The sequence below is a fragment of the Suricata suricatta genome, chromosome 4 (genome assembly GCF_006229205.1).
Source record: "Suricata suricatta isolate VVHF042 chromosome 4, meerkat_22Aug2017_6uvM2_HiC, whole genome shotgun sequence".
In the NCBI taxonomy this organism is placed as follows: Eukaryota; Metazoa; Chordata; class Mammalia; order Carnivora; family Herpestidae; genus Suricata; species Suricata suricatta.
Genome location: NC_043703.1, coordinates 3,286,797 through 3,303,606, shown reverse-complemented (window position 1 = coordinate 3,303,606; position 16,810 = coordinate 3,286,797). Strand labels below are relative to the sequence as shown.

Here is a 16,810-nt window from a genome sequence, read left to right as displayed (position 1 = left end):
GCTAACTAAACTGGTAATAATAATTTGTATTACCATTTGCCTGAAGTTATTTTTTTTCATTTTGAAAAAGGCATCGAGGATCTGCTTTGCACCAGGCATTGTACTAAGTTGTAGGGATTTTTCAAATAACGTGGGGACCTTTTGGGAGGAGCGGCTCACAGCGGGGAGACAGGACAAACCCAACAGATCCAGGCGGCGAGAAATTGTTTGCGTGAAGACACTATTTGAAGTTTCACAAAGTACTACTTACCCTCCGTGCGTGTGAAATGCAGCATTTTTATTCAATTCGTTCTATTCTCCTTCATCTTTGGATGCTTCCCATGACCCTAAATTGATTTCCCAACCTGTAAATATGTGTTTTCGACGGCTGGTCGAGAAAGTAGGATTTATATGGAGGACAAGGCAGGAGGGGGGAAGAGGTCAAACCAAACATGAGAAGAGAGAGTTCCAGAGCAGGCGGCCCCTGGCCCCCATGCCAGGGGCCAGTCTATGCTCTGTCCTGCCCTATGATCATGGGGTTTTATACAAGGGGGTAGTAACCTCATCAAGTTAGGTTTGGGGGTACCTCCACTGGGCTGTGTGGGGGGGATAGATGTCTCTCTCTCTGATTTTTCTATATTCATGTAAATGTAAACATACAACTTCAGCAATGATTAATGAGAAATGCTAACTTGTGGGGCATGTGGGAAGGGGAATCCCACCGTGCCCAAGGGCCATTTGGTGGTTTTCTCCCGCCATCCTGGATGAAAGGAGAAGACATTTGAGACACGGGTTCGGCCTTGCCCTGCGGGGTCCCAGCACCCCTCCCTCTGAGTAACTGACATCTACACTGTGACAGGTCGCTGCAGTGGCTCAAGGGAAATCCACGCCCAGGCACATAGGACTTCCGAGGCCTAAGGAATTAGGAATGCCAACCAGCCTGCCTTTGGTAAAGAGCACAGCCACAGGGCTACCAAAGAGCAGTCCCTGTGGCTTGTCAAGAATTTTGATGAGGTGCCTGTATGGCTCAGTCAGTTGGGCTTTTGACTTCAGCTCAGGTCATGATCTCATGGTTTGTGGGTTCAAGCCCTGCGTCAGACTCTGTGCTGACAGCTCAGAGCCTGGAGCCAGCTTCCGATTCTGTGTCTCCCTCTCTCTCTGTCCCTACTCTGTTCTCAATCTCTCTCTCTTCAAGAATAAACATTAGAAATTTTTTGTAAAAAGAATTTTGACAAGCATTTAAATCTACATGGGCATTTGTAATTCCTTGCTGAGGCCTCCTCATCACCAGCCCACGTGGCCAGGTGGGGCTGAGACCAGCAGAGTGCCACCATACTGTTGCTAAAGTGTTGAAATATCTCTGTGCCGTTGGAAGTGACTGTTGCCCGGACCCTGCGGGGTCACCAAGCACACCTCCCCGCCCCGTCCGTGTTGGGTGTCCTGGCCGCAGGCCTGTCCAGGGTCTTCTTGGTTAGATGTGGACTCAACAGGCTTAAGGTAAATGGTTTGTGCTTATCCAGTTGGTGTTGGCCTGTGGCCTTGGCGTTTACATAGTCGAGGTGGGCAAATTTGGTGATTACTCCTGAACAAGAATTCTGAAAAGACTCCTGCTGGGTATTTTTGTTTAATTGTTTTTATGTTTTATTTATGTTAAAGAGAGAGAAAGAGAGACAGAGCATGAGTGGGGCAGGGCCAGAGAGAGATGGAGATACAGAATGTGAAGCAGGCTCCAGGCTCCGAGCTGTCAGCACAGAGCCCGATGCAGGACTTGAACTCACAAACAGTGAGATCATGACGTAAACCAAAGTTGGACACTTAACCAACTGAGCCACCCAGGCGCCCCTGCTATTGTTTTTTTTTTTAATTTGTGCCAATTTAATGGTTCTTTCTCACTGGCTGCAATCAAACCGTTGAAGTTCATGCCCACAGCTAGAGCCCTCCTCTCCTGCATGACGTGCTCACGGACCAGTAGACCTCTAGTGCTCAGTCTGGGTGATGGAGGTCAGAGGTGGCTGGAAGGCTCTGGGACATGAGGGTAGGACTGGAATGTGATCCAGGGTCCCTGAAATGGAGGAACATAGACCATATTAGTCTTAAAGACCAAAGCAGTTACGCTTCTTTTTTATAGACTTGTTTTTAATGCTTATTTATTTATTTTGAGAGAGAGAAATAGAGAGCGAGTGGAGAAGGGGCAGAGAAAGAGAGAGACAGAGAATCCTAAGCAGGCTCAAAGCTGTCAGCACAGAGCCCGATGGGGGGCTCCCTCCCACAGACCGTGAGATCATGACCTGAGCCAGAATCAAGAGTTGGATGTTGAACCTGCCGAGCCACCCAGGTGCCCCCAAAGTGCTTACTCTTACAGCAGATTATCGATTAAAAGTCCAAGAAGGGTTCTGTTACCAGCTATGTGTAAAAGTGACCAAATATCAAGAGACAAAAGAGACTCGATTCAATTCTCATGAGAAATAAATAAATAAATGCCCTCTCGGTTCTGTCAGATCTGGGGGATGGGCATTTACTTAGGAAAGGAGGCGTGAGCCGGTAGGTGTGCACGGGGCGCGTCCTGTTGCAGAGGCTGGGCACCACTAGCTTACCGTCCGGGACACCTCAGGAGCATCACAAACACTCCCTGTTCCCGATAAAAGAGCAGAATAGTCTCCCCCTCGCCTTTGCTTTCTGAGGAAAGTGAGGGGACCCATTTCCCTAAACCCAAGCGCGCCCCCTCCGCCAGGGCCCACAGAGCCGCGTTCCGTGACTCCTGGATTTGCATTACCGCCTGGTGCTTCGGAAATGTAGAACTCACAGCAGTATGAATCTCCGCATGACCTATGAGACGGCTCAGGAGGAGCGGGCCTGTGGGCCAGGCCCGCGTGGGGTTTCGATGCCGCATACTCAGCTGGTTACAGGAGAGGCGAGCTACCCAAGCACACGGGAAGGGGAGGGACTGGCATGATGTGTTTCCCGTTATGGCAGGGACAGAATGGGCACACACGGGCACAAAAGGATCCAGTTCGTTAAATTTAAAGGAAAACTGGCACGCCATAATTTCTGCGCATTTCGGGTTCTAAACGCCCTATTTATACCGACAGGCATTTTTTAGCTTTACTATTCTTCCCCGGCTCGCACACGAGTTGTTGGAGACATCATTCCGGTTCCTGACTCGGTTGGTGTTTTCTAGCGCGACGCCTCCTCGCATTTAGCAGGGAGAGGGTGGCAGAAGTGAGGAGTCGGGGACAAGCAGGCGTGTCCGCCCCCTCCCTTAGCCTGGAGCTCAGTGCTGTGGCACTTGCTGCAGCAGACGAATGCTTAAAACACAAGCTCAAGGGGGGATTTTGGTCTACTCCAGAGTGGCGATTTCATAAGGGTTGTTAAAGGTAGGAAGGCGTGCTGCGGGTGAGAGTTAGCCTTTTAAGGTCAATGGGGTTGAGAAATTATGTCTTCTCAACCCATGAAGCCTTGGTGACTGCCGCGGTGCTCTATTTTTTGTTTGTTTGTTTGTTTCCTAAGTAATCAAGTTCCCACGGAAATATTCTGAATTGTGGGAGGCAGGTGCGTCCCAAGGGTCATCGGACTCCGGTGTTCCGTCTCCAGGTCCCCGATACTGTTAGCGCCTGCAGCCGTCCCTTGATATCTGTCTGCAACTATGAGCAAAGGGGCGATAAAGTCATGTTCACATGGCTCAGGGTCCACTAGACCCATGCCGTCCAAAAGCTACAGGGGCTGAGCTCCGTGTGAGCGGACACACCCCTGTGGAAAGACCCCGGGCTGCTCCTGTCTGGAGTCTCATCACGTGAGCCTGCACGTGAGGTCTGTCTGCTATTCGAGGTGAGGATCAGACACCGTCTGTGGAAATCCTTACACTGGACATTTGTTCTTCTCCGAGGCAATAAGCTGTAGGTTTGGGTTGTGCTATCATGCATTATTTTTTTTTAGAGTTTAATTCACTTCCTAGAAACTTGTTACAGCAGAATGCAGGGCAACTTGGGACACTAAACCCTGATTTGTGTTTCTTCCTCTAAGTTTAGAAAAATCAGAGACGTAAAAGACACTGTCCTTGTAACACAAACTCGAGGCCGACTTGGGCTCAGTGATCCCATCCGAGTTCAGTGACACATCATCTCTGCGTCTGTAAGCACAGTCCGGCCGTAACTCCCACAGTTTAGGAACGAGAACTTGAGAAGTAGCAAGACTATGCCAGCCACGTCTCGGCGTTTGTGCCTCTCCTGAATGCCAAAGAGGAAAAACAAGGACATTCCCTTCCCGCATAGCCTTTCTAGAAGAGGAATTTTCCTATAGAGCTGCAGAATGAATGCCAGCCAGCATGACTAATGAGTGTAAAATGTATTTTCACATTTTTTCGGCCTTGCATAGCACTCTCGGTATTAAATCAGTCAAACGGCTAGTTTGTTTTTCTCTCCCGTGTTACTGAAACCTGGATCCTGTCTCCTATGTTTTCAAAATATGCTCTAAAATCATCTCAAGTTCAGGTAAGAAGCGAAACGATGTGCTTCACCATCCTTCGTAAAGAAACACGCAGCGCTCCTTCCTTACGCCTTCTGCGCGACCTTTCGGCTGCACGGGTGCCCTCTGACCCCCCACCCTGCCTCCTGGCCCGTCCCGCCTGCCTGTGTCCACTGCCACTGGGCCTCGCCCTCTGCCGCCCATCCTGGGGGGACACCGCCCCCTGTGAGGGACCCTCCCCGCTGGGGGTGCCGGACTCTCTCCCTCACACTGTCTTTTCAGCACTAAGAAACGCTCTGCTTCAAGTCGTTGCCACTCCACTTACGCCTTGGGCATGTGGCTGTTCCTTCAAGGTCGACGTGCACAGCCCCAAACTTGTCCTGTGTCCACACACCTCGCTGGTGCTGACTTCCTGTGGTCCCTCAGCTCCAAGGGGGCTCGGACTTCCCCGACTGGCCAGTCCTTCAGCCCCTGCCCAGGTCACAATGCTCTGTGTCTCTGTGTCTCTAGTCTCTCCTCCAGCCTCATCCAGCTGGACGCATTTTTGCTAGATTAATAACATTTAAAAATTACAGTCTTGGGGCGCCTGGATGGCTCAGTTGGTTGAGGGTCTGACTCTTGATTTCATCTCAAGTCGTGATTCCGGGGGCCCGGGATCAAGCCCAGGGTGTTGCACTCTGTGCTGAAAGAAAGATTCTCTCTTTCTCCCTCTGCCCCTCCCCCTCCAAAGTAAAAGCATCACAGTCTTTATGTTATGCCCTTCCTGACCTAAGAAGGTGCGGGACCCCACTCTGGGGAGGGTGCATAAGCTGCAGGCATGCCCTCTTCTCTCTCCCCTCTCCTCCCTCCCCTCCTCTTCTCTCCCTTCTCCCCTCCCCTCCACTTCTCCACTCTTCTTTGAGCAGAAAGACTTTATAGACCATCGTTTTTTCCAAGCATTGAAGCTTATACTATGGGGGGGAGGGGGGATGAGAGTGTTTTAAAAAAAAATGAAAATGATGGGGCCCCTGGTTTGCTCAGTCAGCTGAGCATCTGACTTCAGCTCAGGTCATGATCTCGTGGTTTGTGAGTTCGAGCCCCGAGTCGGGCTCTGTGCTGACAGCTCAGAGCCTGGAACCTGCTTTGGATTCTGTCTCCCTCTGTCTCTGCCCCTCCCCCACTCATTCTCTCTCTCTCTCACTCTCTCTCTCTCTCTCAAAAATAAATAAACACTAATTTTTTTTTAAAAGAGAACAAAGAAAAATGACAAAAATTTCAGGAGTGAATTGAGCATGTATTTAAAATGAGGAAATAAAGCAAAGTGGACATTTACCAACGCTGTCTCACTCCAGTCATACCTGTGCATGCATTGACCGACTGGCTTGGGCTTTGGACTTGGCCTTTGAGAGCAAGTGTGGGTCCGGGACCTTCGCTGCGGAGACTCCTGGTCAGGCCCCCTCTGCCCACGTCCAGGCAGCAAGACGCCAGAGCCAGCACCTGCCTCTGGCATCAGAGGTCATGAAGGCACTTAAAGTGAGATTTTAAAACCCTGAACAGGCATAAACCTCACATACTGGTGGGAAATGACAAAGTCTTTGTCGGTGGTGACTGGTAGTGAAAACCCGAATGCGTGTGGTGGGTCGGGAATAGAATCCAGAGACCCCAAAGCCCGTCCTCTGCTCCGCTCACAAGCAGGTGGACGGCCGCCAGCGTTCACCTGTGAACGCGGAAAAGATGTTCAGCTCACACAGTGCGAACTTTTCTTCACCTTGTAGTTTTAAATGAGTAGCGAGCGATTAGAACTCAGAGGCACAGTAACGGTGGAAGTCTTTTCGTTTTTCCAGTAACCTCTTCTGAATGAGGAGAAGCTCTCAGTGAGATTTCTCCCTAACCCTTCACATGAATTCTTCAGTTTGTCAGCTAATCTAGTTATAAAACATGCAGTTTCCTTTTAGAAAACAAGATTTCTATAGCAATTTGGTCATAGGGATTCGTTTATTTTTTCTTCTTTTAAAACAATTTTTAACATTTATTTTGAAAGAGAAACAGATCATGAGAGGGGGAGGGGCAGAGCGAGAGGGAGACGCAGAATCCGAAGCAGCTCCAGGCTCCGAGCTGTCAGCACAGCGCCCGACGCGGGGCTGGAAGCCACTACCCACGAGATCGTGACCCGAGCCGAAGTCCGACAGTTACTTAACCACCGAGCCCCCCGGGCGCCCCTGACTTGGGCTTTTAAACAAGGTTTCTCAGCCGCAGAGCCACGCACATGCTGGGCAGGACCGATCCTCATCACGGGGGGGGGGGGGGGGTGTGCATTGCTGGGTGCTCCTCAGCGTGCCTGGGCTCTACCCACCAGCTGCCATTCGCCCCCCTCCTCCAGCGTCAGGACTAGAAACGTCTCCAGACTTCGCCCAGTGCCCCCTGATGAGCAATACCCCCTTCTGTTGAACCCCAGTCTTCAAAGGATCACAGCCACCCAGCGTGAGGTTTTCGTGACGTAAAAACTAACCCAGCAAAACTGAATTTTTTCCGGAGATTTGCTAGAACTCTCCCCCCAGATTAAGACTCCACTGTATCCACATCGCATACTTGTATGGAGCCATCATCTCCTCCTGGAAGGCCAAGGCTTTACCTGTGAGTCAGATCCAGGCTGACTCATTTCTCCCGAACCTGTAACAACAGCTCCAGGCAGGGGGGCGCGGAGCAATCCTGTTTACAGGCTGTGAGCAAACAGCACCGATATTCAGATCAGCCTGTGTGGTGTAGCCGCCAACCAGAGGTGCCCTGGACTGCACGAGCCGCTGACGACACAAGGCAGGCAGGTACCAAAGCAACTCAGACATACCTGCGTCGTTCTACAGCGCTTTACCGCGTGCTCCCGTGGCTGCTTGCTTAGCTTTCCCGAGAGTCTCGGCTATTTTCTTTTGGTGTGACCGTGACCGACTTCCCTTCCCCCTCAAAACCCCAATGGCCACTGCTTGGAGGTGTGAAAAGGCTTCACGACTTGGTTTGCTCTGGATGAATTCTCCCTAAAGGATGCCCTTGTATAGATGCACAATTAGAAGAAAGCCTTCTTCAGGCTTAATGCCAGTGTCCTCTCGGTTTTTTGCTGCCATATCCCTTCACTGCCCAGGTGCAAGGTCACAGGCACACCGTCCACGAGGAACATCGTAGCCACTCGTGCACTGAACTCACCCTGCAAAACCCGACTGTTGAGCGTTTCAGTATTTGACCCTCAGTGTAGTTGAATCAGGCGTGAGCAAGTTGGGGCACAGATGTTTTTACATGTTAGGATTTAACTTGGAGCAAGGGCGTTTATGAGCAGAGGCTGACACAGAATCTGTAAGCCAGGCACCATCCCCCCGATTAATATTAATGAGTAAGGATAACGCCAAAGTGGAGACGTCTGAATTGATGGTGCAGTTTTTTCAGTGGCTGGAGTACAGTGCGGTCCCCAGTTCAGTACCATGGAGGCTCGATGATGCAGTAAAGCCCCAGGGAAGCAGCTGCCTTATCCTCTAGATCAGCGGGTGAAATGACGGAAGACTTTCCATAGAAGGGTCAAGCGTAGGAACGAGTGTGGGCGGACGGTGGAGCCTGGCTGCCCTGGTCTGCACCCGGCCGCAACGCCTACTGATTGAGAAATGTTCGCGCGTAGGTTAACCTTCCCACGCCTCAGTGATCTCATCTTGAAAACGGGCGCGAAAGAGACAGCGATTCAGAAATAGAAAAACAGGCACAAAATCAGCTGTCAGTCTAGCAGAGGAGTGGCAGGGCGTAAACGCCCAGGCGATGGCACGTCTTCTCAGAGCGAGGTGAATGATCATCCTCGGACTGGCCATCGGCTCTTCCACGCTGGGAAGGGCTCACTGCCTCTTTGCGGTCCACAGCCGTCCTTGGTAGGCATATGCTTTTAAGGTAAAACTGGAAAGAACATTTTAGTAGGTATGTAAGGACCCCAGCCTAACGTGGAGGGCAAATTTAAAATCAGTCCTCGGCTACGGTTTAACCTGCTGTTTGAAGTATTTTTAAAACGTTCATAGCAAAATGGGAAGTTTTGACTGTAAGTACCTGGATTGTTTATGGGCTGGGAATCAGTGACGAAGGAAGCTAGCATCGAGTGTTTGTACCCAGAGTCTACACGGCGTCTTGGAGGATTGAGTTACATCTCGTCAGATGGAAGGGGACTGTCCTCAGTCGCCCAGTGAGGGCCTCCCTGGCTCAGACCCTCTGTAAGCTCCTTCCTGCAATGGCCTCCCAGGCCTCGGGGTCATATGCCTGTCCTCGGCCCCGCCTGCGCCTTCCACACACCCACCTAACTCACGGGGACCCTATACCCTGGTCCCGGGCTCCGATGTTCACATGTGCAGGATTGTCTTTCTCCACAGCCACTTCTTTCCCTCCTTCTCTGAGCCCTAGTGTGACCCCCCTAAATGTGCTTCCTGACCTGGGTCCCTGGCTGCAGTGCCTGACGTGGGGACTTGACTCTCACGGTCCCCCTTTCTACCCAGCCTGGAGGCCACCACTGTTAGTGACCTGCCTGCTTGCCTCCTTGTTCAGTGTCCTCCTGGGAGGTGAGCGTCACCACTTGGTCTGGAGCTTCCACAGAGTGTCACATAGCAGATTTCAATAGACAAGTGAATTCAAGAGGGAACAAAAATTGCTTGACGAGAGGCAGATAAATACATCTTGAGATGGCTTTAAAAATTTTTTTAACATTTCTTTATTTTTGAGAGACAGAGCATGAGCAGGGGAGGGGCAGAGAGAGGGCGAGACACAGAATCCGAAGCAGCTCCAGGCTCCAAGCTGTCAGCACAGAACCCGACGCGGGGCTCAAACCCACGAACTGCGAGATTGTGACCTGAGCTGAAGTTGGACGTTTAACTGACCTGAGCCCCCCCAGGCGCCCTGCAGAGGCTTTAAATCCGAACTGGTTTTACTGATTTTCAGATTTTTTAAAAAGGCAACTGGAGTCAACCGAATGAAATAGAGACTCGTTCAGGGCCAGCCAGCTCAAGAACTGCTCATTGCTGAGAACTCACGGGGTTCCGATTCCAGGCCCTCACGGTCACCCCTGTTCTTACAAGTAAGGGCTGGGCCGCAGCCTTTGCACTTGGTCCCTAAGTGCAGTGGTCAGGAGCTGCAGTGCCGCCCCCGCCCCCGTCCCTGGGATCTCAACTCCCCCGCCTGGAGTTCAAAGCTCTGTCCCTGCTGTCTTCCTTCTGTCCATCCAGCATTTGCTACCTTATACCTTCCCATCTGGGCAGACCTGGCTCCCCTCAGTGCTCCAGGGCAGGCTCCACATGTAAATGACAGGTCCCCGGGGGTCCTCTGACCCGAAGTCCAGCTGGCGGGCAGGAAGAGGCACAGCTGGTGAGGAAGGCGGGGGCCCTCGAGGTCCGTGGAGCGCACAGAGTGAACCACAGAGACACAGGGCAGTCAGGGGCTCTGGGTGCGTGCCTGGTGCCCGTAGAGCCCTCTGAAGGTGAGGCTCAGGGTAAAGGGAGACCGTGTCTAGACGGGAGAGTTAGAAAGGATCATAGCAAGTGCAGCCTGGAGACACCGGCTCTGGACGGCTGGCTGGCCTTCTGCCTTTCTTATTTCCCTCCCTCCTCCCTCCATCACCCTCCGCCTTCTCCCCATCCTTCCTGCCCCCCCTCCTCCCTCCCTCCATCCTCCCTCCTCCCTCCACCCATCCTTCCTTCCCTCCCTCCCTCCCTCCCTCCTTTGGGATCACTGGGGATGAACTGTTTTGCCTCATGTAAAGTGTAATAAATCAAATTATGCTTTCTATCCCTTTAGACTAATTTGTTAGCCTAAAACTTGAGAAAGGCCCACCTAAAGGCGGTCAGAATCGGTGCGCCCTAGCAGACAAGGACCAGAAGCACCATGCTCATCCTGGGGGTGAACTAAAGTCCCCAGCACGTCCGAACTTTTTGAGGTCCTGGGGAAGCAAGAGCCAACCCCAGCTCACCTGGCCGGTGGTCCGTGAGGGGGGACCTGGCTCAGGGAGGGATGGGGAGGAGGTGTGTGCTTGATTCACATGCTCGGGTCAGTTGTAGACCGAGCCCCAGGCCCTGGAGTTGGCAGTGTTTCACTTTATCATTACTACACAGTTTTCTAAAAATCTCCATTTGGCTCTTTGGGCTAATTTGGACAGCAGTTTGCATGTCCCCCGATCTCTCGGCACCCGATGGGACGAGCAGCACACAAGCAGGTGGCATCCTTGGCATACAGAACCCAGAAGTGGGGTTGTGACCCTCAATCTTCCTAAAGGAGTAGGAACTGATTTTGTAATGATGCTGAAAATATATTTGTTATTGTTTCAAACCTGTAGCGTTGTCTCAGCTCAGCTTAATGTAACAACTGAGAAAACTTCTGAACCATGGATTTATGTTCGTGTTTCTTTTAGGAAAAAGTGTTCTCAGATCTGGGCTCTTGTAACAAGCTGTTAGACAAAGCAGCAAAATTTTGGTATAGATAACGTTTGAAAATAACAAAATGTGAAATTATCACCAGTTAACATTTCCCATGATGTGTAAGAGCTTTGTGGCAAAATTCGGTGAATATTTTGTAGGTCATAAATTTAATTAGCGGTGATTATTAATTTACCCTATTTCAAATGTAATTAAGGTTTCATTTGATACATTTTATTATTTTCTTCTATTTTATTAAATGATTCAGTCCATTTTATAAGAAAAAAATAATCGTTTCTGAAATTTATTTCAGGTTTTGAGACTAACATGAACCTAACTGGCCGCGATGATCCTGGTAGATCAGAAATTGTATCCGAGACCCAAGATAGAAATGCAAATAACCATGGAATTCAATTATCTAATTCACTCTCAAGCGCTATCACGGCAGAAAATGGGAATTCCGTCTCAAATGGTAAGTGCTTTTTAAACTCAGAAGTAAATAGATGAAAGTATTAAGGTCTATCAACTTTCTAGGGAGAATGGATTTGAGACATAAAAACGAAGTAGGCTTAAAAACTGGAATGTAGATCATAAACTTTGCGGTCGGGATACTGTAGCATTTTATGGGTTAGGTTACAGAGTTACAGTTGCCTTCGGTGTTCGTTGACTTCGGAGATTGTTACGGAGAATCTCGTATGTGGGAACCAATATAAAATGAGATTATACAGAACGAAAGGAGGAGGAGATGGATGCTTTAACAATAGTTTTGATTAAACAAATATCCTTGAATGGTGTGAAGGGAAATAATATTGACGTCACCAGGAAACAGCAAACTGGCCTTAAGTACGTAATTGGAGTGTATCGGTGACTGCCTCATCTCGAAACGCGCTGGCCTGTGCGCACCCAGAATCGTGGTCATACAAAGCCGACCTTCTCCTGAGATCCCGCAGAAAAGCTGGCCCACACTTTCTTTGTTGCTTAACCTGATTAAAAGCACTAGAAAACTATTAAGACAATTAGGCCCTGGGAAGACACAGAGGAAGAGGGTATGGAATGCATGGAGGCCAGGCAAGGAGGCCTACATTCCAGGCTTTTCTCTGAGGGACGTCCAGGGCACTGTCCTCGCCCTGCGAAGGCGACTCAGATGCCGGCTGGACTTCTGACTGTCTCCAAGAACTGTGGGGACAGACTAAGTCCAGGGCCTGCCAAGGCTGTGGGCTGGAGCCTTGAAGTGTCCAAAGGTCAGGGTCAGGTGGATCCAACTAGAAGCCACAGTGTAGCTACGAATCATCTCAATCCCTGATGCTGGATGGAGGGTCCCCAGGACTGACAAGGGCCTGCCGGGACCTGGGAGGTAGAGAGAGAGAGAGAGAGAGAGAGAGAGAGAGAGAGAGAGTGTGTGTGTGTGTGAGTGTGTGTGAGCGTGTGTATGTGAGTGTAAGTGGTGTGAGAGTGTGTGAGTGTGAGTGGTGAGAGTGTGTGAGTGTGTGTGTGTGAGTATGTGAGTGTGTGTGTAAGTGGTGTGAGAGTGTGTGTGTGAGTGTGTGCGAGTGTGTGTGGTGAGTGTGTGTGGTGAGTGTGTGTGAGTGAGTGTGTGTGTGTGTGAGTGTGTGTGTGTGTGTGTCCCAAAGGACAGCCACAGCATCTGAGGCTTCACAAACGATCTAACAAACCATTTTTCAAATAGTCCAACACAGCCAAAAAGCACTGAGCACATGAGGACACCAAACAAGATCAAAAATGAACCAGCAGAAATAGCAATCAATTGCGGCACGTCCGTGGGGGCCCACAGATCGGCGTTCCAAAGCACATACTTTAAAATAAGTATGTTTACACTGCCCAAGTAGATAAAAGAAGGAATCAGCAGAAACGGGAAACTATAAAAACGTGTCAAATGGAAATTCTGAAATTGAGAAATAGTCATAAAATTAAGTGCAGTGGAGGATGGGTTTGAAGTTAATTAGACACAGTCATTTGAGGGAAGAATAAAAGACAACCTGAGGAAGTGGGAGATAAATCGGGAAGTATCTAGAATGAAACACAAAGGAGCAAAGGGAAGATCGGGGATGCCAGACAGTGTGTGGAGACACGAAGTCTTGGTGAGAGAGTCATATTCTCGAAAAAGAGATGGCACGGGCGGCAGAGAAGGCTGTGGCCACGTGAGCGCCTGTGTGCAAATGCTTACTGGTAATCCTCTACGGTGGAGGGCCTTGGGGGCCCCCGGGGGGCTCAGTCGGTTACGCGTCGACTCTGGCTCAGGTCATGATCTCGCGGTTTGCGGGTTCAAGCCTCCTGTGGGGCTCTGTGCTGACAGCTCAGAGCCTGGAGCTGCTTTAGATTCTGTGTCTCCCTCTCTCTCTGCCTTCCACCACTTGCCCTCTCTTTCTCTCTGTCTCTCTCTTTCTCTCTCTCTGTCTCTCTCTCTTTCTCAAGTACAAATCAATATTTAAAATATATATACATATATTTAAAATGAATATCCTTCAACTGGTGACCGGGTGGTGGTAGTTATCTATTGCTGTGTGAAAACTAGCCCCTCCCAGAACTCAGAGGCTTAATTCAACAGAAGGCATTTTTGCATACCGTTTGTGGGCCAGGAATCTGGCCATTGCTGAGGTGAGTGCCTTAGTTTCCAGGGCCCCCTGTGAGGCAGGTTCAAACCTCGTCATCTTGAGGCTTGATGGAGAGACGTCCATTCCAAGATCACTCAGATGGCTCCTGGCAGCTCCACCAGCTGGCTCACACAGGCCTCACCCTAAGGGGCCCCGCAGCGGGCTGCTGCCTTCCCCCAGAGCAAGCAGTCTGAGAGAGAGAGAGAGAGAGAGAGAGTGTCAGGATGGAGGCCCGGGTCCTCCACAGCCCGAGTTTGCAGGTCATGCGTGCAGGCCACCAGATGGGAGGGGGCTAGACGGGGTGTGAGTGCCCGGCAGTGGGCTCACCAGGGGCCGGTGTACAGGCTGACGAGCACGTGGAAAACCTGCAAAATAAAGAGGGGCGCTAATCTTACATGCAGCCAAACGGGTGCTTCTCAAGCACGTCATGCTAAGCGAAGAAAGAATCAAAGACTAGAGTATGGTTCCATTTACGTGATATTCTGGAAGGGGCAAAACTCAAGGCACAGAGAACGGATGATGGCTGCCCGAGCATGAGCGGCCGGGGGGTCTGCTGTCCTACAGCATCTGGGCAGCGGTCACTGAATACCCACCTGGGCGGCTCATCAGAGGCGGAAGTCTGTTGCTCAAGCTCCGGATGCCCACCATCGGCGCGCAGGTGCCGCCGCGCTGGTGGGCGCCCTCCTCCACGTGGCGGATTGCCTCCTCCCACGGGGTCCTCACTAGGTTGGAAGGAATGAGCCCGCTCTCCTGGGTCTTTTCCCGAAGTTCAGGACCCCCAATCTGAGGGAGCCCCCCCCCCCATGACCAATATCCTCCCAGGAGCCCTCTTTCCTGAAACCATCACCTTGAAGGTGAGGATTCCAAAATAAACCTTTGGGAGGAGGGGGGACAAACAGACCCTAGCTGACTGGCGAGGGCCAGGAATTTCTACTGACAGACGGAATGCATGTGTTCCCAGAAATTTATAGACGTGTACATCTTTCTGTCTATAAATGTGACTTTCCTTGAAACAAACAAAGCCTGAGTGGAATAAATAAAAAGAAAACTGCCCCTGGTCAGATGATAGTGAAACCCTGGTAACTAAGAGGGACTCTTAAACTCAGCGGGAAGTTTAAAAACAAAGACAAATTCCAAAGGGCAACAAAGGAAGTGCGGAGACAATAAAGTCACAGATGTAACGTGCTCCACTGAAATAATTGCCAATCTAGAATTTTAAAAAATGTTTAATGTTTATTTAGTTTTGAGAGAGAGAGTGAGGGAGAGCGTGCACGCGTGCAAGCAGGGGAGGGACAAAAAGAGGGAGACACAGAATCGGATGCAGGCTCCAGGCTCTGAGCAGTCAGCAGGGAACCCGACGTGGGGCTCGAACTCATGAACTGCGAGATCATGACCTGAGCTGAAGTCAGACACTCAACCGACTGAGCCACCCAGGCGCCCTAGATTTTTATAAATAATAAAATATTCTGTAAGAATGAAAAGGAGCTAAGGAGAGTTCTAGAAAAGGGTAAAAACTGGAAGATGAAGCCAGGCATAGACAGATGCTTAGAGATACAAGCAGGAAAAAGAATAAAAAAACTGAGTGAACCTGAGGGGGTAAAACAGCGTTTCTGACTTGCACGGGTAACTCAAACTAGCTGTAATTTCAAAAGTTCAAAGGCAACTGCAGGAGGAATAATAATGGCGTGTATAATTTCCAAACTCATATAGAAAGTAAAACAATAATAAAAGCCAGTCCACCCAAACGCTGGCACAAAGGAGGTAAACCGGAGATTTCTGAAAAACAGGACAAATAGGTCGGAAAATGTCATGTTCCGTGAAATTTTAAGAGACCGTTGAATGTGAATTCACATTAAAGATGCATTGACTGGGGCGCCTGGGTGGCCCAGTTGGTTAAACATCTGGGCTGGCTTCGACTCAGGTCATGATCTCAGGGCTCCTGGGTTCAAGTCCCGCGTCGGGCTCTGTGCTGACAGCTCAGAGCCTGGAGCCTGCTTCCGATTCTGTGTTTCCCTCTCTCTCTGCCCCTCCCTTGTTCGCACTCTGTCTCTCTTTGTTTCCAAAATAAAATAAAAACATTAAAAGAAATTTTAAAAAATTATTTCAAAATATACTATACTTAAAAATGAATTGCTTAATACAATATTTTAAAGGCTACGATTTCTGAAAACCATGGAAAACATGAGGATGCTTAACATTTAAATGTGAAGGAACAGAACAGAATGGGGAAATGTATGCTATGCAAATATTAAAAACAACATTTCTCATCTGTTTGGGTGTTACAAATTACATCTCTAAGGAATCACAGATTCAAGGAGAAATCGGAAAGAAAAATACAGAATATTGTAATAATGCCAATGAAAACATAACAGAACACACAGGATACTGCTAATGTCTTAATCAGTGGAAATGTATATCTTTAAATCCATGTATTACAAAAGAAGAAAGGCCCAAAATTGGGTTTTTTAAAGGTTACCAAGTTTGAAACAGAACCACAAATTAAACAATTAAGCACCAAGCAAGTAGGAGGAAAATGTGTAAAGCTAAGAACTGCATCACTGAAATATCTAACAAATATCTAACAAATAGCAAACCCAAAAGTTTTCAAACAAAAACAATCTTTGCAGCATGAATAAAATTGAGTTTTCCTCAAGGGTGACAGAAATAAAGAAGGGACACAAATGGCCAACTGTGAAGACAAAGAGGGGACCTGCCACAGATATTACAGAAACTGAAAAATAATAGCGTATTGTGTCAACAGTTTACACCAAAGTAAATTTTTGAATTTATGTATTCATTTTTAATTTGTGGATTTAGATGAAGAGACACACTTAAAAAATACAACCGACCAAAATGGACCAAAAAAAAAAAAAGGCTGAATGGTAACAAATATTAAATTAATTGAATTTGTAATTGAATATTTAAATACTTTTCTATGAGGAAAATGCTAAGCCCAAATGATTTTTCCAGTGAGTTGCCTCAAAATTTTAAGGGTGAAATAATGCTAATATTACATAAACTCTACCAGAGAGTAGGGATACAGAAAGTAGGGGGGGGGGGGGACCGCCTTCCCAGCTGGCATAAAGAACCACATAATTTATGAGGAACTTGGCATTGCAGGGGTTGGGGGAAGGGTAATCAATGACTATCCCTGTGAGGAAAACAATGAACTTGACCCCTATGCCATACACAGAAAAGATCTCTGGTAGATTAGAGATCCAAGCGTCAAACATAAAATAAAATTTGTATTAGAAAATGTTATATATATATATATATGTATATATATATATTTTTTTTTAAACTTCAGAGGTAGGAAAAGAAAGAACTTAAACAGGCCGCAAAAGAGTGCTAACCACAAAGGGG

At 48.9% G+C, this 16,810-nt stretch overlaps 1 protein-coding gene across 1 annotated transcript in view; it reads left to right on the top strand.

Annotated features, from left to right (window-relative positions):
• Positions 1-16,810, top strand: part of MYO16 (myosin XVI) — a 465,799-nt gene that overhangs the window by 411,716 nt on the left and 37,273 nt on the right. Inside the window, exon 34 of the mRNA XM_029938403.1 lies at positions 11,149-11,307. Coding sequence (XP_029794263.1) covers positions 11,149-11,307 — 159 coding nt within the window. The remainder of the gene's footprint in view (positions 1-11,148; positions 11,308-16,810) is intronic.